The 14,813-nt window shown below is 48.0% G+C and overlaps 1 protein-coding gene across 4 annotated transcripts in view; it reads right to left on the reverse strand.

Annotated features, from left to right (window-relative positions):
* NRK (Nik related kinase) overlaps positions 1–5,010 on the reverse strand; it is a 108,028-nt gene extending 103,018 nt beyond the window's left edge. For 2 of the 4 annotated variants that reach the window (XM_075513044.1, XM_075513041.1), the window contains exon 1: positions 4,592–5,006. In XM_075513044.1, coding sequence (XP_075369159.1) covers positions 4,592–4,648 — 57 coding nt within the window. In that variant the 5' untranslated portion in view covers positions 4,649–5,006. Of the gene's footprint in view, positions 1–4,591 lie in introns of all 4 variants that reach the window. The other 2 variants (XM_075513043.1, XM_075513045.1) reach the window with 2 other exon arrangements.
* Between the last annotated feature and the right edge of the window lie 9,803 nt (positions 5,011–14,813).

The following is a 14,813-nucleotide window of genomic DNA, read 5'->3' on the forward strand; positions in this document are numbered from 1 at the left end:
CAACTCTGAAGATTTGTAGCATCGCAATATGGCAGATACAACAAATAAATAGAGATGTGTGAAGAATACAAGGATTCAACAGATTCGGCTTAGCAGCAGAATAAGGAATAAACTCCAGACTTCCTAAGCCTTAAAACACTGAGCTAGCCTAGAGGCTGAGCTGCTGTCTTCTGCTATGAAACACTTAGCACTAGCAATGTAACAAAGGAAAGAACCTAAATAATAGACTTGAAAAAAATACTATAATAAGCACCTGAGCCCAACTACCTTACAAAAGGCAAATGCATCATCCCAGGCAATCTTAACACTACAGGTAGGCTGAGAATGCTCAATTGTCCTGCTTTGCAAACATAACAAGGTGAATTTGACTGATGTATTGAAGTCTTGGCTTTGAACCCAAACTAGACTGCTGTTAATTGACATGAAAGATTCGGGCGATCAGTGTCCCATACCACATGAGCCAACTTTTGTCCTACTGGTTTAGCACCCATTGCTCTAAAACCAACCACTGCAGCAGATGTCTTTCTCCAATAACGAGATGCTGCAGCCTTTCAGATATAGGAAGACCATCTTGTTGCAAGGCACGGGCAAGTAAATGTTTGCTCCTGCATGACTGAGCACATTAAGAAATCTGTTGCTTCAGTTAAAACTCACTTGAGAGATTTATATAAAAACATGAAGAACTCAAGAGACCAGTTTCTTGGTTTCTGGCTGAGCCGTTTATCAGTCAGCTCATTTCTTGGGATGATATCATTGAGAGATTTATATAAAATATTATTAACTCCATGTGTCAGTTTTACCACATCTGTTTCAGCAATCTGTCATGTCAGTTGATGCCTATTGGTACTGTGAGGGATGCGGTACAGAAAAAGTTTATCTCAGAAGTACAATTTCTGTGACCCTGGTTGCAAAATATCCTTTTTTTAAGGTATCAAGCTACTTCTCCACTCACATGCTATTCTTTTAATATAAATAATGTTTTCTTCATATCTGATATGGAAACATTTACTTAGGCAAAATCCCAGTGGAAACATACAGGTTTTTTTCTGAGCAGATTCTGCCTTTACTGGCACAACTGTCATGATAAATAGCAATAGCTTTCACCATCAGAGCAACACAGCACAAACATCCACAATTGAAAGTACTAATAAATTAATTTGGTTTTGCCTTTAAGTTAAATGAGTTTTAATCTTATACTTCCTGGATTGTCAACCTCACAAGACTTTTTTTTTTTTTTTAAGCTAATTAACAATGCATAAACCAGATCAAATCACTTACTTCTGACCCATGCACAGGCCAGTCTGTGTCATTTCTTTTCTGTCTCTTATTTTTAAGACAAGGTAGCAAGGCATGGCCTTCTAGACTTCAACCCCAATTCCAAAATCCCTCACGCTAAAGGCAATTAATGGGACCATACTGTATGGAGCTAAGCACAGGCATGAGAACGGTTGCAACATTAGGTTCTTTGTAAAGTGCTTTGCTTCCTTCTCATTTCTTCATTTTTCATTTCCACTAGTCTTGGATATAAACGAGCCACACATTTTGCTTCAGCAGAGCTGAAGGCAGCAACAATCCATTGCCGCTGCTAAAGCAACAGGTGGGTGCTACAAACCTCTGCCTCACGTGCGACCTTCCCACAGAGCTGTGCCTTGGGTTGCACACGGTCCGTGCAGTAAAATGCACGGCGGCTTTCTGGGGAACTCTCCCAGACAAGGGCCTCCACGCACAATACCTACTGTACACCTCCGCAGGAAGCACGAGCAGCACCCCATTTCCACACCTCTTCTGCAGAAAGTAGCACTGCTGAATTAAGAGGCGTTCATAGTGCGTGGAAACCTAGAGGAACCTAAACTGCATTTTCAACTTGGGAGTTTGCAACTGTCCCTCTCACCTAAATACATGCTCTGTCTTCCTCCTCTTCTCTTTATTATGTAAATAGAATAATTTAATGTGCCTCAAAATCAGCTTCTCTCTCTCCCTCCAATCAATTTAATTCTGATTTAGCATCCTAATAGCTTGCTTCTAAAGGTTTCAGACACTCTAGGAAGAAACCAAACAATTATCTAAATAAATGTTAGCATTAACTTTAATATAGCAAAAATCCTACCCTGTCCTTGCTAGCCAATTGAGCATTAATGTCTCAAGCCCCCGCAGCTGAGTGCAGCCAAAATACTTGGCCATCTCTCTTCATCAGGACACCGTAGTGAACTGAGCCTTGTTAAGAGTAATAAAGGATATTAATCTGGGCTCTGACTTTGGTCCTTGGATTGCCTTTGATTGCTTGGATATCAGCGCTGCATCGTTCGCTGGCATTCTTCACAATGGGCCAACTTCTTAATTATTTTGGAGTTAGGTGTCATCTTTGATGTAGTGCTTCCTCTCAACTACCATTTAAGCCCTGTGGTCCATATAACCCTTCACCAGCCAGCCCCTGCCAAATTGCTCGGTTCACTTTGACAGATGCCAAAATCCTGGCCTGAACATTCATCACTTTCAGGTTAATTACTGTAATGCAGTGTACCATATGGTGGCCTTCTTGCTTTCCTGCAAGTCATCTGCAGAGTACGCAAAAGGCAAGAGCAAGACTGCTGACCCACAGGCACCCAGGCCACATCCATCTCCTCTGCAAGGCAGAATGAAAAACAACGCACACAGCAAGAGCGCAACCGAAACGCACTTTTCACAATCTCTGCAGCTAAACCAGACACAGGTGTCTGAAGCTCAAGTTCTTCTACAGGGCCTCTGCGCCTCGGCATGTAATGCGGAGATCAGAGGCTTTTTAACCATCTGACTGCCCTGATGAACCCTGACAAGGTGCTCCCACAACATTTGGAAACTACAGCCCAAACCACCTCTTTCCAGGAAAAGGGGAAAGTCCTGGCGAGCACCCATTTGGAGGGGAGCAAGGCCAGCTTGTGCAGTTTGAAAACGACCCCAATCGCAGTCGTGCCTCCCCCCGACCGCAGCGAGGCTGGGGGAGCACAGCGCCAGGCAGCTCCCCCTGGCCCCAGGAACACCCAAGCCAAGGCAAAGGTAAAGCACCTGTCTTCGCATAATTTCTACAGCCCGGTCTCACCTGCCTTCCATTTCCAGCTAAGCACAAACCCCAAACTAAGGCTGCTGACGTGCTGAAAAGGTTTCCTCTGCAAAGACAAATTCGTCCCTTCCCCTGTCAAGGCTGAAACTTGCCGTGCTTACAGCCTCTTTGAGGTTTCTGCACTGGATGGTCTTGACACAAAGCCTGCTGTCTGCTTTGCAGTACTACTCTTTTTCAAACTTAGACTGGTTTCTTATCATTTATTTAAGCAGATAAGATTCATCTGCTAAAGCTCTAAAGAAGAACTTCCTTTATTTTGTCTTACTCCCCTGAGCTGAGCCAGGTTAAACTTCTGCTTGCCTAGCCAGGAGCCTTGTGCCATCTTCACAAACCCTACTGTCTCTGCTGCCTTTCTTCTTTCTGCCTCTGGTCTGGAACACCCTCCTCGCCATGTGATTATTGCAAAGGCTTCTCCCAGCCCTCTTTCTTTCCCTGGTATTTTTAGAAAGTAGCTTGCTTTGGTTTCACTGTCTGGGGCTGACTGCTTTTTGCCACAACTGAACTCTTCCCTCTTCTGCGGAGAGTGCCCCAGAAAAACACTGCCTTGGTTGCACAGGGTCGATAGGTGGTCAGCTTCTATGTAAAAAAGCAAAGTGGAACTAAGGGGCATCATACACAACCCTGTCAACTGGTTGTGGACGTGAACCACTAACAGTGTGGCTTTTAATGTGGCCGAAGTTTGGATTATGTTAAAAACCTAGAAAACGCGAGAGCATAATGATAAAAATTCACAGCAAACTAGGTGAATGCTGACTTTTTTAGCTTTGGGGAAAAAGAAAAAAAAAAAAAAAAAGCCCAAACCTCAACAAAAAACCACAAAAGCCAACACCCCCCCCCCATTTTCTTCCAGAAAATCCTCATTTCTCATTTGTTTTCTCTCCACAGCTTCACAGCATTCACATCACCCTCAGGAAGGTCAGCAGGAATTATTCATTCTCTTGGGAGGGGAACGAACCTCCCCGGTGAAGCACTCCTGGCAGGGCCGGGCAGGGCAGAGCAGCGCTCCCGTGGGACGGTCTCGCCAGCGAAGGGAACGCGACCCCCCGAGCCTGCACGCAACAGGGCAGGGCGAGCTCGGGGCTGCGGAGAGCAGCCCAGCTCCGCTCGTCCCGGGGGCCCTCCACCCAGCCGCACCAGCGCAGCCCCCGCCCCGCAGCCTGCTTCTGGGACAGCCGCCGCACCGCAGCGCCCTGCTCCCCTCGGCCGCGCCGGCAGGCACGCAGCCGGCGTCGCGGGCACGGCCGCCGCACGCCCAGGCAGCCCGCAGCGCCGGCGCCTCTCCCCACGCGCGGCGGAGCGAAGTCCCCTCAGAGGAGGCGGGGGGGAAAGTCGGGCGAAGCCCTCGCACGCCCCACGGCGAGGCTGCGGCGGCCGGGAGCGGCCCCGAGCGCCGGGGGTGGTGGTGGTGGGGGGGTGTTCACCGCCCGGAGGACGCCCGCGACGGCGGGGACGAAGCGGGCCCCCCGCGGGACGCCCCCCGCCGCCCCTCCTTACCCGCAGCGCCGCCAGGTCGATGCCGTCCAGGCTGCGGGCGGCGCAGTCCCGGGCCATGGCGCTCGGCCGAGGCGCGCAGCCCCGCGGGCCGGCCGTCAGCGGCGCCCCGCCGCCCCGAGCTAACGGTCCCGCGGGCGGCCCGCGGCGGCCCGGCCGTGCCCCGGCCAGCGCAGGAAGGCGGGCATGCCCGCCCGGCCGGAAAGCCCTCCCCGCTCGGCGGGCGCGGAGGCAGCCGCGGGCCGGGCCGCGCCGCCGGCAACTTTCGCGGAGACGGTTCCTCGGGAAAACTTTGCGAGGAAGTGACGTGCCGCGCCGCGCCGTGCCGGCGGGGGTCGGGGCCACCTGCCGCCGGCGGGGGCGGCCGCCACGCGCTCCCCCCACGCGCGCGCATGTGGCGGGGGGCTGCACGCGCCCCCCTCCGCGCGCGTGCTCCCGGTGAGCCGGCGTGTGCACGCGCCGCCCCACGCGCGCGTCCGCCCGGCCGGAGCGCAGTGCGTGCTGCGGGGCCGGAGGACGCTACAGCAGCCCTGACAAAACACCCCGAAACGCCTCAGACCCCCAACAAACTACATGAAAAAAGGGGGGAAAAAAAAAAAACAAAAAGGAAGAGGAACGCGGACAAACGCCCCCAGCCCTCCCGGCCCCTTTCCCTACGTGACAAATACGAGCCGCAAATAACAAATAAGCGGTGCAAGTAGGAGCCCACGGAGGGGACGGCAACGCTGCCTGCAGCACCGAGCTCAGCTGTCGGGGTGGCCGGAGCAGCCTCAGACCCGGGGGAACCCAGCCCCACGGTCCCACTCGCAACAGGCGGCAACCGGCAGCGGCAAGGCCCTCACGGCGCGGAGCAGGACGGCAGCCCCCGTGGCGAGCCTGTCCCCAGGCGCTGCGGCGCGCTTCGCAAGGCGGCGCGTTACTATAAACTCCGCTGCCCATTGCAGTCTCTTTCGCCCTGTAATTATGACCACAGAAAGAACACAGTGCACAGCTGTATTGCAGTGGGGCGGGCGGGCTTGTGGGTATTTTGGGGCCGCATATTTAGAGACAAAAAAGATCAGTGGAAATGCACATTAGAGATAAAGTCCTTAACTATTCCTGAATGATGCTCAGGGACAGGACGTCGTCCCCTCGCAGAGAGCAAGCAGAGGGGATGACATTCTGAATCAGTATTTTCACAATCACAGACGTGAAATCAAGTCAAAGTGGTCAAAGCATCCTTGGTGCCTATTAGCACATCCACGGCAGACGCAATGCCAGCAGCGGAGTGGCAGTGTTGTAATGAAAGCATTTGGCAATTTCCTTGAAAGAAATGCTGATGCATCATTCAACTTAAATGTATTCTTTTAAACAGCCCACACTGGGCACGTTGACTATAGCAGCCCTGTCTGTTTGCTCTCCGTCTGCCTGTAGGCCAACATATCGACGTGCCGCTAGCAGATTTGAGGCCAATTGCTGCACTAAAGCATAAGTTTGCTGAAGAACTAAACGTGCGTAATGCAGCTGCGCGCGACAGGCAGAACTCCGCAGGCAGCGACAGCCCAGCCCAAGCCCCTCTGCGTGCCCAGCCCAGCCCCCCGCTCTCCCCTGGGCAGCATTTGGAAAATTCTGGCCTTCACGTCACCTTGGACAAAGTTAAGCCACAGTTTTGCTCCCCATTATAGCCTTCCTGCCTTACATAAATCCATCATTAGCCCTTTTGCTTGTGTTATTTCTCACAATCCCTCTTTATCTCTTCTCTAACCTTCGGGCTGTCCTTTGTCTCCTGCCACTTTCCACTTCCTTCCTGCTTCCCTGGTGAGAACTGGTGCGAAACTCCCGGCTGTTGTCTACCAAACACCCTCTCTCTTGCTCCCTCTCAGATTCTTTGCTGAAATTAGTCCTACCCGCCTTGCTCGCCTCTGGTGAATGCTCCAACCTGATGATTAATTTCCACTTGACAGAGACCTCTACCCAAAAATGATATGAAAATCTGGGTTTAGAAGTACAATATGGCTTGTAGTATTTGCGCAGGCATGTCTCACTATCTCTTTGCTACATGCTTTTATCACCACCTTTCACTGTCTTCCCTCCACTGAACCCTGCTGCTGGTAGAGTTTCTGCGGGTGCTCCAGTCCCACTTGCATCATTGCGGGCAGAGCTTCGTAAGCGATTCTTCCCTTGCTGCCGAAGGAGGCAGCGCATCTTTTCCCTATAAAGGCCTTGCAGGCCTAACAGAAGCAACAGCTGGTTTTGTCACTGATATCACAGCAGATCTGTCGAGGGTGAAAACGCCACCAGGACCAGGCTACTTTTCAGAGTAGAACCAGATTTACAAGCCCCGAGTTCTTCATCACCAGCCTGATGACTGGTTCTGCAGAAACAGAAACTGTGCTCCAAGTGTCCCCTGCGGCCTCCTGCCCTGCTTCTGCTCCAGCCCTCCCCAAAGCACCGCACAGACGGGGCGTTTGTGCTATCGCTCTCTTGCAAGCAGGCTGTTACACCTTGCTCTTCTGCATGAAGCCACGTGGCAGAATAACTCCCAGGAATCAGGAAATTCAATGCCTTTGTGCAACCTGACTTTTAAGAAACTAGAAACACACATTCATCTTACCAGTAATAAAAAGTGAACAGGATCCCTTAAGAATAAATTTCAATTTAAAAAAAAACCCCAAACACAACAAACACAAGAGACAATTAAATGCTATCAGTACAGCTGTCCTCTCCAACAGCCGTAGTCAAACCCCTGCAGCCAAATTCAGCAACCACAGACCTGAACATAAAAACCTTTCAAATGTCTATGTGCATGCAAAGGATGTTTTGTATTAAAAGGGAAGTGCAAGCATGAAGGGGGAAGAACTTCCTTTGTTTCAGCAAAGGAAATGCCATTGTACCCCAGAAGTACGGGGCTAATCCTGAGCTCTTCTCTCTGCATCCCACCCCCGCCCCCTCAAAACTCAGATTTGGGTCCATAAGAGTAATTGCTGTTAGTAATTACCAATAGTAATTGCCCCTGCCAGATGTGACACTCAGCAAAGGAAGAGAATGTTTAAAGCTGAGGCTCGAATTGACATGCTGGCTTGTTTCCTTTAGCTTTGTTTATGCTGGGGTCTCAGCTACAGGTGTGAAGCTGGCAGAGAAAAAAACAAAAAGATAACTCATCAGAGAACAGGATTTCCGGTCTGCAGGAAATAAACAGCTTCTTAAAACGTGCTTTCAGTCTGAATTGGACAAACTGACTCTTTTCAGAACTGTACATTCAGAGAAATTATCATTCAGAAAATCTCAGACACACGGGATCTTCTCCTTGAAATAATCCCCCGATGCAGCTGCGGGAATGGACATCCCTGCCACCCCCATGGCTGCGGGAACGGCCAGGCTCAGCACCTCACGCCGCATCCGTGACGCCAGAGCCAACCCTCCGCATATACTTCCCAGCGTTTTCAGGCTCCAACTCCCAGCTCTACAACAGGGAGCTCAGAAACGCCAAAGCTCAAGTTAGGCTCTCTGCTAGAGAGGCAGGAGGCAAACCCCCCTCTTTGAGCTTCTGGGTTCCCCCGCTCCCAGCTTCATGGCAGAGAGCCAGAGCCCGGCCCTGCGTGCTGGCCTTCCCCAGGACTCCTCTCTGCAACGGCTCCCCAGCACTTGCTCCAGAGTCAAACAGCATCCCTGTAAACACCAGCTTTCCTTGGCACCAAAACATCCCCAGAGAGATTTATTTTGCTAGAAGTTTTCTTGCCTTCTGTAAGGAAACTGCCTTCTGCCAGTGCCAGAGGTGCCCGATGGGACTGATGCAGGCTCTAACGCTCAGACATCAGCACCTTTCTCCCGGAATAAGAATCCTTTACAAAATTCCCCATGACTTCTGTTTTTTATATGAACTAGAGATTTTAGACATCTCTTCAGTGTTTCTTTAGAGCACAACCTTTAGCTGAGAGGCAGCCAGGTCACACAAAAGCCCATGAAATCTGCTTGTAACTACAGACTTCGCCCTCCACTTCCAGAAGCTCTCTCTGGATTGCTCAAAGAGGAAGGCCAATCTTTTTGCCTAATGCTTTCAGGAACCATTTTGTCCTCATTTGGTTGCACCAGAACCAGAAGATTACCAGCTGCTAAAAGCTAATTACAGGAGAGTCAATGGGTGGCAACGGCCACCATGGTATTAAGCCCAACTTTCATCCATGAGTAGGGTCTCTTGCCTGCTGCTTGGATTCATCGCCATTTACAGCATCATTCGGGAAGTGATTTATTGTTACTAATGGTTTTTATGAAGTCCCGGAGTACAAAAAAAATCTTGATTTATTAGGCCAGCCACTAACTTTAAAGTTGTCCCCTTCCATTTCCAATTATAGCATAGTTTAGTATCATGGGTGGCTTTGCTAGACTGTCAGGACCAAGATTACACATTAAAAAACTGTCTAGGATTGTATACAACTTGGGTGTGTCTTCATGCTAGCTGGGTGGCAGTCACACAATGCCATGAGTACTGTTTGATGAACACAGAAAAGTAGAGAATACTTTCATCAGGTCACCCTTTGGAAAATACCGGTACAACTTAGCGCAGCTGCTGCAAAAATTCTTTGGGTTGCAGGGGAAAGATTTAAGTTTCAGGCTGTGGACACCCAGCTACTTATATTCCAACTTAGTTAAAAGACGCTAAAAGAGAGGAACTACCAACCCCTCCCCCAACCCAATCCACTTGGTAACTTCAGTATTTCTGTGACCCATCCCTGCAGTGCTTGGAAATCACAGTAAGATGTCTTTGTTTTCAGTGGATTGTTGGATCAGGCTCTGAATATTTCTCATGCTTTCTCCTATTTGAACTAAAGAAAATTCCTCTTCATTCCAAACACATCAGGGCTGGGCCAGAAAGTCATATTTAAACGCAAATCTGTCTTCAGATTTGCACTTTGCAGAGGCTGCTGCATTAGGATTGAGAGACGGGGTTACCACCGCGAGTACACTGGGAATACGAGAAATCCAGACAAACAAACCAAAACAGTCGTTTCTTGTACAATACTCAGTAGCACATACAGTAGTTTTCAGCTCTTTAAAAATCAAATAACTTTTTTCAGTTCCTGGCAGCCGTGCTAGTTCAGTTTCACAGGATATCCAAAATGAGACCAAACAGCTTCCTTCCCAAAGGATTCCTGAGCAGACAGGCAAGCTGGAAAAAGTGCCTCTCACTACTGTAATCACAGCCAGGATGTCCATCTCATTTCCCAGGGTAAAACTTAAAATATAGGTCTCCCACAAAACTTGCATTAGTCCGAATGCCGCTCACTGGGATTCTTGCAGAATTTTTTTTTTCTTTCCAATTGCACAAGAACGAGCCTGCCTGAGGAAAACGTCTCCCAGTACATTGCACAGAGAGAGCATGAGAAATCCTCTCCTTGCAGGACTGATAACCCTCTTCCACTGCATGACCCGTGACTTCACAGCATTGTTTCAGCACAGCACTTCGGCGTTTCTCAAGTAAGAATGCTGCTGCTGGAAGTTTCCGTCAGCCCAGCACACATCCCTGCTACTCCTGACAACAGCCACACAAACACTTTCAGGGGGAAGAGTCGTATTTTCTGGAATGATGATATTTTGCACTTCTGGCTCTTGGACTCCCAGTTCCAGCGCCAATTGAATCATCAGTTGTGATTTTGTGCAGTAATACGCAAATCACACAGATAACCGTTTCCCTGGGTGAAAGCTATTTCTATTACATTGTCTCCCCCTGAGAGTTTTTCCTACTCTGATTTTCTTTTCTTTCCTATGTCACCGGGTATTTAACTTTGACTGTACGCCTAGTATCTGAATACCAACACAGCATCTGCATGCTACGGTAATACCATTGCACAAAGGCTGGCTGGTAATTTTGCAAAATTAAGAGCAAGAGGATTTATTGAAATACATTGAACTCATAGATTTTATATTACTGTTGTATATTACTGTTGTGCAGCCATCTGTCTAGCTAGAAGTTTTTCCCTTCCCTCCCATCTTCTGCAAAGTTACTTCTTCATTCAAAGTGGCAACCATTTTAAACGCTTTGCAAGGAACAGTAGCTATATGTTACTAGGTCATCAGTTCCCAATAGGGTTTATGAATACCGTAATGAATTTCAGCCCAACATCTGTCTGCTCTCTGAAACAGATGCAATTATGGGGAAAAATAGCTGCTGCCTCTTCACAGGCAGATTTCTCCGTAAAAAACCCAAAATACAAAGAAAACTGACATAGCATAGTTTAATTGCTACCACATTAAATTTATCAGTCAAAATATCATGTGGCACATGCTTTTTTTGTGAAAACAAGACAAGCTGTGGTAACTTTTCTGGCAGAAAAGCAGAGGTTTTTTGACTTTTAGAAAATCTTGCAGGCATGGTTTTGGTTTTGCCAGCCAAATGCTAACCTTGGATGACTCAGACCACAGTTCCGTTTTATCCAAACCACTGAAGTTTGGTGGTTAGCTAAGTAGGAACTGGTATCTGAATCACCTTTGGTTTGGAGGAATTGTCAGATAAAAGCCTTGGGCACAGCGTTTTGGGGGCAGGGTGTTTCTTGGGCTTTTTGTTGCCTTCTTCCCCAAAGGAAACAAAAAAATTCAACAACTTTAAAAGTGGGGACACCTTTCAATGTACTTTAAAAAAATTTTTAAAAATCAACTTTATCCTATCTTTTTAACCTTTTCAATGTCATGTGTCAGTCTGGGTACATTCTCAGAAAATTAAACAGATTTTGTCAGTCGTGTTGCATGCCTAACCTGTGCCTCACAAAATTACACAATTTTAACCATGTCTTCAGCTACAAGAAAAGCCTACCTCGTTGCTCAAGTCCCAGCTACATATCTGCAGTTCCCAGGCCCCCTGCTTCTCCTTTCCTTAGAGGAGGGAAAAAAAAGGCTAAAGAGGAACTACAATTTATCAGCCCCCATCCAGCCCTCTGGAACAAAGCGTGCCCCCTGTGACCTATTAAACATCTCCAGGGAAGTCTCCTCTATTCTCACTCCAATTTCTGTTTAGTTCCAAGTTGCTTTTCATCTCAGTAGTTTGTCAGCTTCGAACATTTCAAACACACTTGGATGCCCCAGCGCAGTGCCTGAGCCTTTTAAATCCTCCTCTTTTCCTCAAGGGAAGCGTATCCCGTCTTTGGGATGTTGCCTAATTTGTGCGTGCGTGTGTGTGTGTGTGTGTGTGTGACTGCTGGATGGGAAAGGCAAGGGGAAGCTCATTTGAGCCTTGAGCAACAGAGTCCTCTTCCAACACTAACTCATGAATAAGTCTATGCCTTTTCCTGTATATCCTTGCCAGTCCTGTCTAAACATTCTCTATCTTTGTATATTAATAACCAGCATATAACTTCCAGCCAAGTTTCAATTATGTCTGTAACACCATGCTCAGTCTGTAACAGGCAACGCGGCTCTCGTGAGGGTCTGTCAGTGTTCTCACTGACTTTGCAGTGTATCTGGGAAAGCAGTGGGTAGGTGCACTCGCCTTGATGTTGCTGCTGCACAGTGCAGCTGTCAGCTGAGACTGCAAACATTTTAAAAATTAAATTTGACAAGTTGTTCAGTGGCTTGGGAAGAATGGGAAGTCTCTGTACATCCGCCAGTCGTTCACCCTTATTTAGTCATGGAAATTTTGTGGGCAAGGAATGTGTTTGTGCAGGTCCGAGGCAGGGTGTATTCACTGTTTTTATTGATAACCTGGAGACAAATACCAAATAAATCGCTGCTTCATTCACAGAGGGCAGAAAGAAGCAGTGTGGCAAGTGGCACAGGGCTGCACTAGACAGCATGCATGGCTCACTAACCTAAATCCATTTAAACAATATCCATCTTAACAGCAGCTCGTACCAGGTTACGTGCAAGCCCAGCTTGCATGCGGTGGGGTGCAAGGGCTGTGGCACAGACCCTCCTTCCCAGGCCGGCCTGGCTGCGCCCAGCCCAGCCTGGACCCTGCCCAGAGCACCGAATCCCAGCGGCACTCGCAAACTCCATCAGACAGAGCGGATCTGCGGGAACGTCTTGGTGCAATACTGTGGCAAAAGGGCTGATGGGATCGTGGCTGCATAAGCAGAGAAGAAAGACTAGGGAAGGGACTTTACCTCGCATACAGCTTTGCTGAGATGGATGCTGGAACAGCAGCTCCAGCATCTTTCTAGTAATGCGCAGAGGAGAAATGAAGGCTTGGATTCAGTGCAAGGAAGTGGCGCAAAAATTAACAACCGAGGACAAAATGGCTTACTTACAATGGCCCACCTTGAATAGTTAAAGCTCTTACCTTATTAAAAAGAGAAGTGACTTTTTATTTTCTCCTAAGGAGAAAATAGTGGGCATTTTAATCAAAAAAGACATAATCAAAGCCAGTAGCTGAAGCAGAAACAAGAAAATAAAATAAAATAAAAAAAAAACCAAAACAAAAACCAGCAAAGTAGAAACAAAGGCACCACATGTTAACAGACCTGTTGGCTTCCATTTCTCATGAGTCTCGCACTTTCTGGTTCCTAGGGTATGTGAAGGAGTGCTCAGACCTCCCCAAATTACAGCTGCTTTCAGCAGCCTCTCAGACTGTTTCACTAGTCCAAAGTAACCAGTGAACAAGATGTCCGGACCGCAGCAGCTTCTGTGCCACCCAGGAAATCCGTCCCCTCCAGAGGACTGCCTGGCTGCTTTACAGTAGCCGAGTCGCAGCCAAGCCCAGACCTGGCAGCCTATACCACACTTGGGCTTAGCCTTCCAGCAGGGAGAACTGGGGATTTAAATCAGCTTCCCTTTTCACAGCAGCTTAAATTCTTTAAGGAGTTTAGCTCCACAAACCAATTAAGCATCTTTAAGTCCTTGAGCTCTCATACCTTCTCCGAGCAGTGTGCATGCTTACATTGCTTTAAAGGGCGAAAGCTGATTTCATCTAGCTGAGATCTGAGCATCTTACGAGGTCACGGGGCGAGCAATCCCAAGCAGAGTCGGCGAGTCTGGAATCCTCTGCAGCCCAAATCTGGGGTGCTGCACTCCCGTGGCCTCGTTTCTGCAAGCAAATTCTTACAGGTTTGGAAAAGGCCAACTTCACCTTTAATTCTCTGCTTTCCAGAAGTTCTAGGTTATAAAGTAATAGATGGCCCATGAGCTCATAAACTTTACACGCTAAGAGTGGGAGTAAAACAGCTATTATCTGCATTTACACATCCACTGTGGTAGTGTGGGCAGACACAACTGGTGTGTCACCCCCCCGAGTCCCATCCCAGCGCCTTATCTGCCCTTCCTGTCTTTTTCCTCTGGATTAGTTAACACTAAAAGAAGGATAACACTAATACAGTCATTTGATATTTGAATATGAAAGTTTACAACCAAGTCTCTGAAGTACTGTTTTGGGCTTTTTTGTTTTTTTTTTTTAAATAGACAAATCAGCAATATCTTGAAAGCCAGAAAACCACATCATAAAGTTTTATGTGAATCTATCACCAGCCCCCTTTGTCTCCTGTAGGACATATCCCACGTAGCTAGATATATTTATATATAAAGTATATAGATTTGCATTATATGTACATAAATAAAATTACTGCATATCTCCTAAATGCTGTAATTTTCATAGACACTCTTTTTAAGTTAGTTAATAACCGTACATCATTATGTTATGTTAAAATATTAACTCCTGCACAGGCAACATGCTGCGGTAACAATGTGATTCTGTAAACAGTTGTGGATTAACATGCAGTGACCACTCAATCTTCTGTGTGATTAAAAATCCCCACCAGCTGCCCAATCTGCTTTTGTCAGTAAACTCTGTGTCATTTTATAGCAATAAAAATACAGTTCGCCCACTCGCTTGAGGTCAGTCATGTGCTTATGTCTGAAAAGGAGCATTTACACAAGCGTTATGTGAAGGGCAGACCTGCTCCATTGCTCTGGAGCTGCTACTGCTGTTGCTTGCTTACAAGGTCACCATCTCTGTTTCTTCTAAACCAGTGACAAATGATCCCAGAAAATGCCCCATCCATCAGCTCTGCCTGCTCAGCACCCAGGTAGTGCCCTCTGCATTGGGTTCCCCCGAGGAGGACGTGGCACTGGGGCACAGCCCCTGGACCCTGAAGCAGGTCTGGGGGTGCTGGATCTTTGCAGGGGCTTTCCAAGATGAGCCCTGTCCCTGTAAGGCACTTCATGCAATTCATCACCTGAACCCAGCTCATCAACAGGTCCAACTGTAGCTCTAACCGTGGAATTTCCCACCTAACCCCCCCCAAACAGGAGGCATCTCAGCAGC

Source organism: Mycteria americana, chromosome 10 (genome assembly GCF_035582795.1).
Source record: "Mycteria americana isolate JAX WOST 10 ecotype Jacksonville Zoo and Gardens chromosome 10, USCA_MyAme_1.0, whole genome shotgun sequence".
Taxonomy (NCBI): Eukaryota; Metazoa; Chordata; class Aves; order Ciconiiformes; family Ciconiidae; genus Mycteria; species Mycteria americana.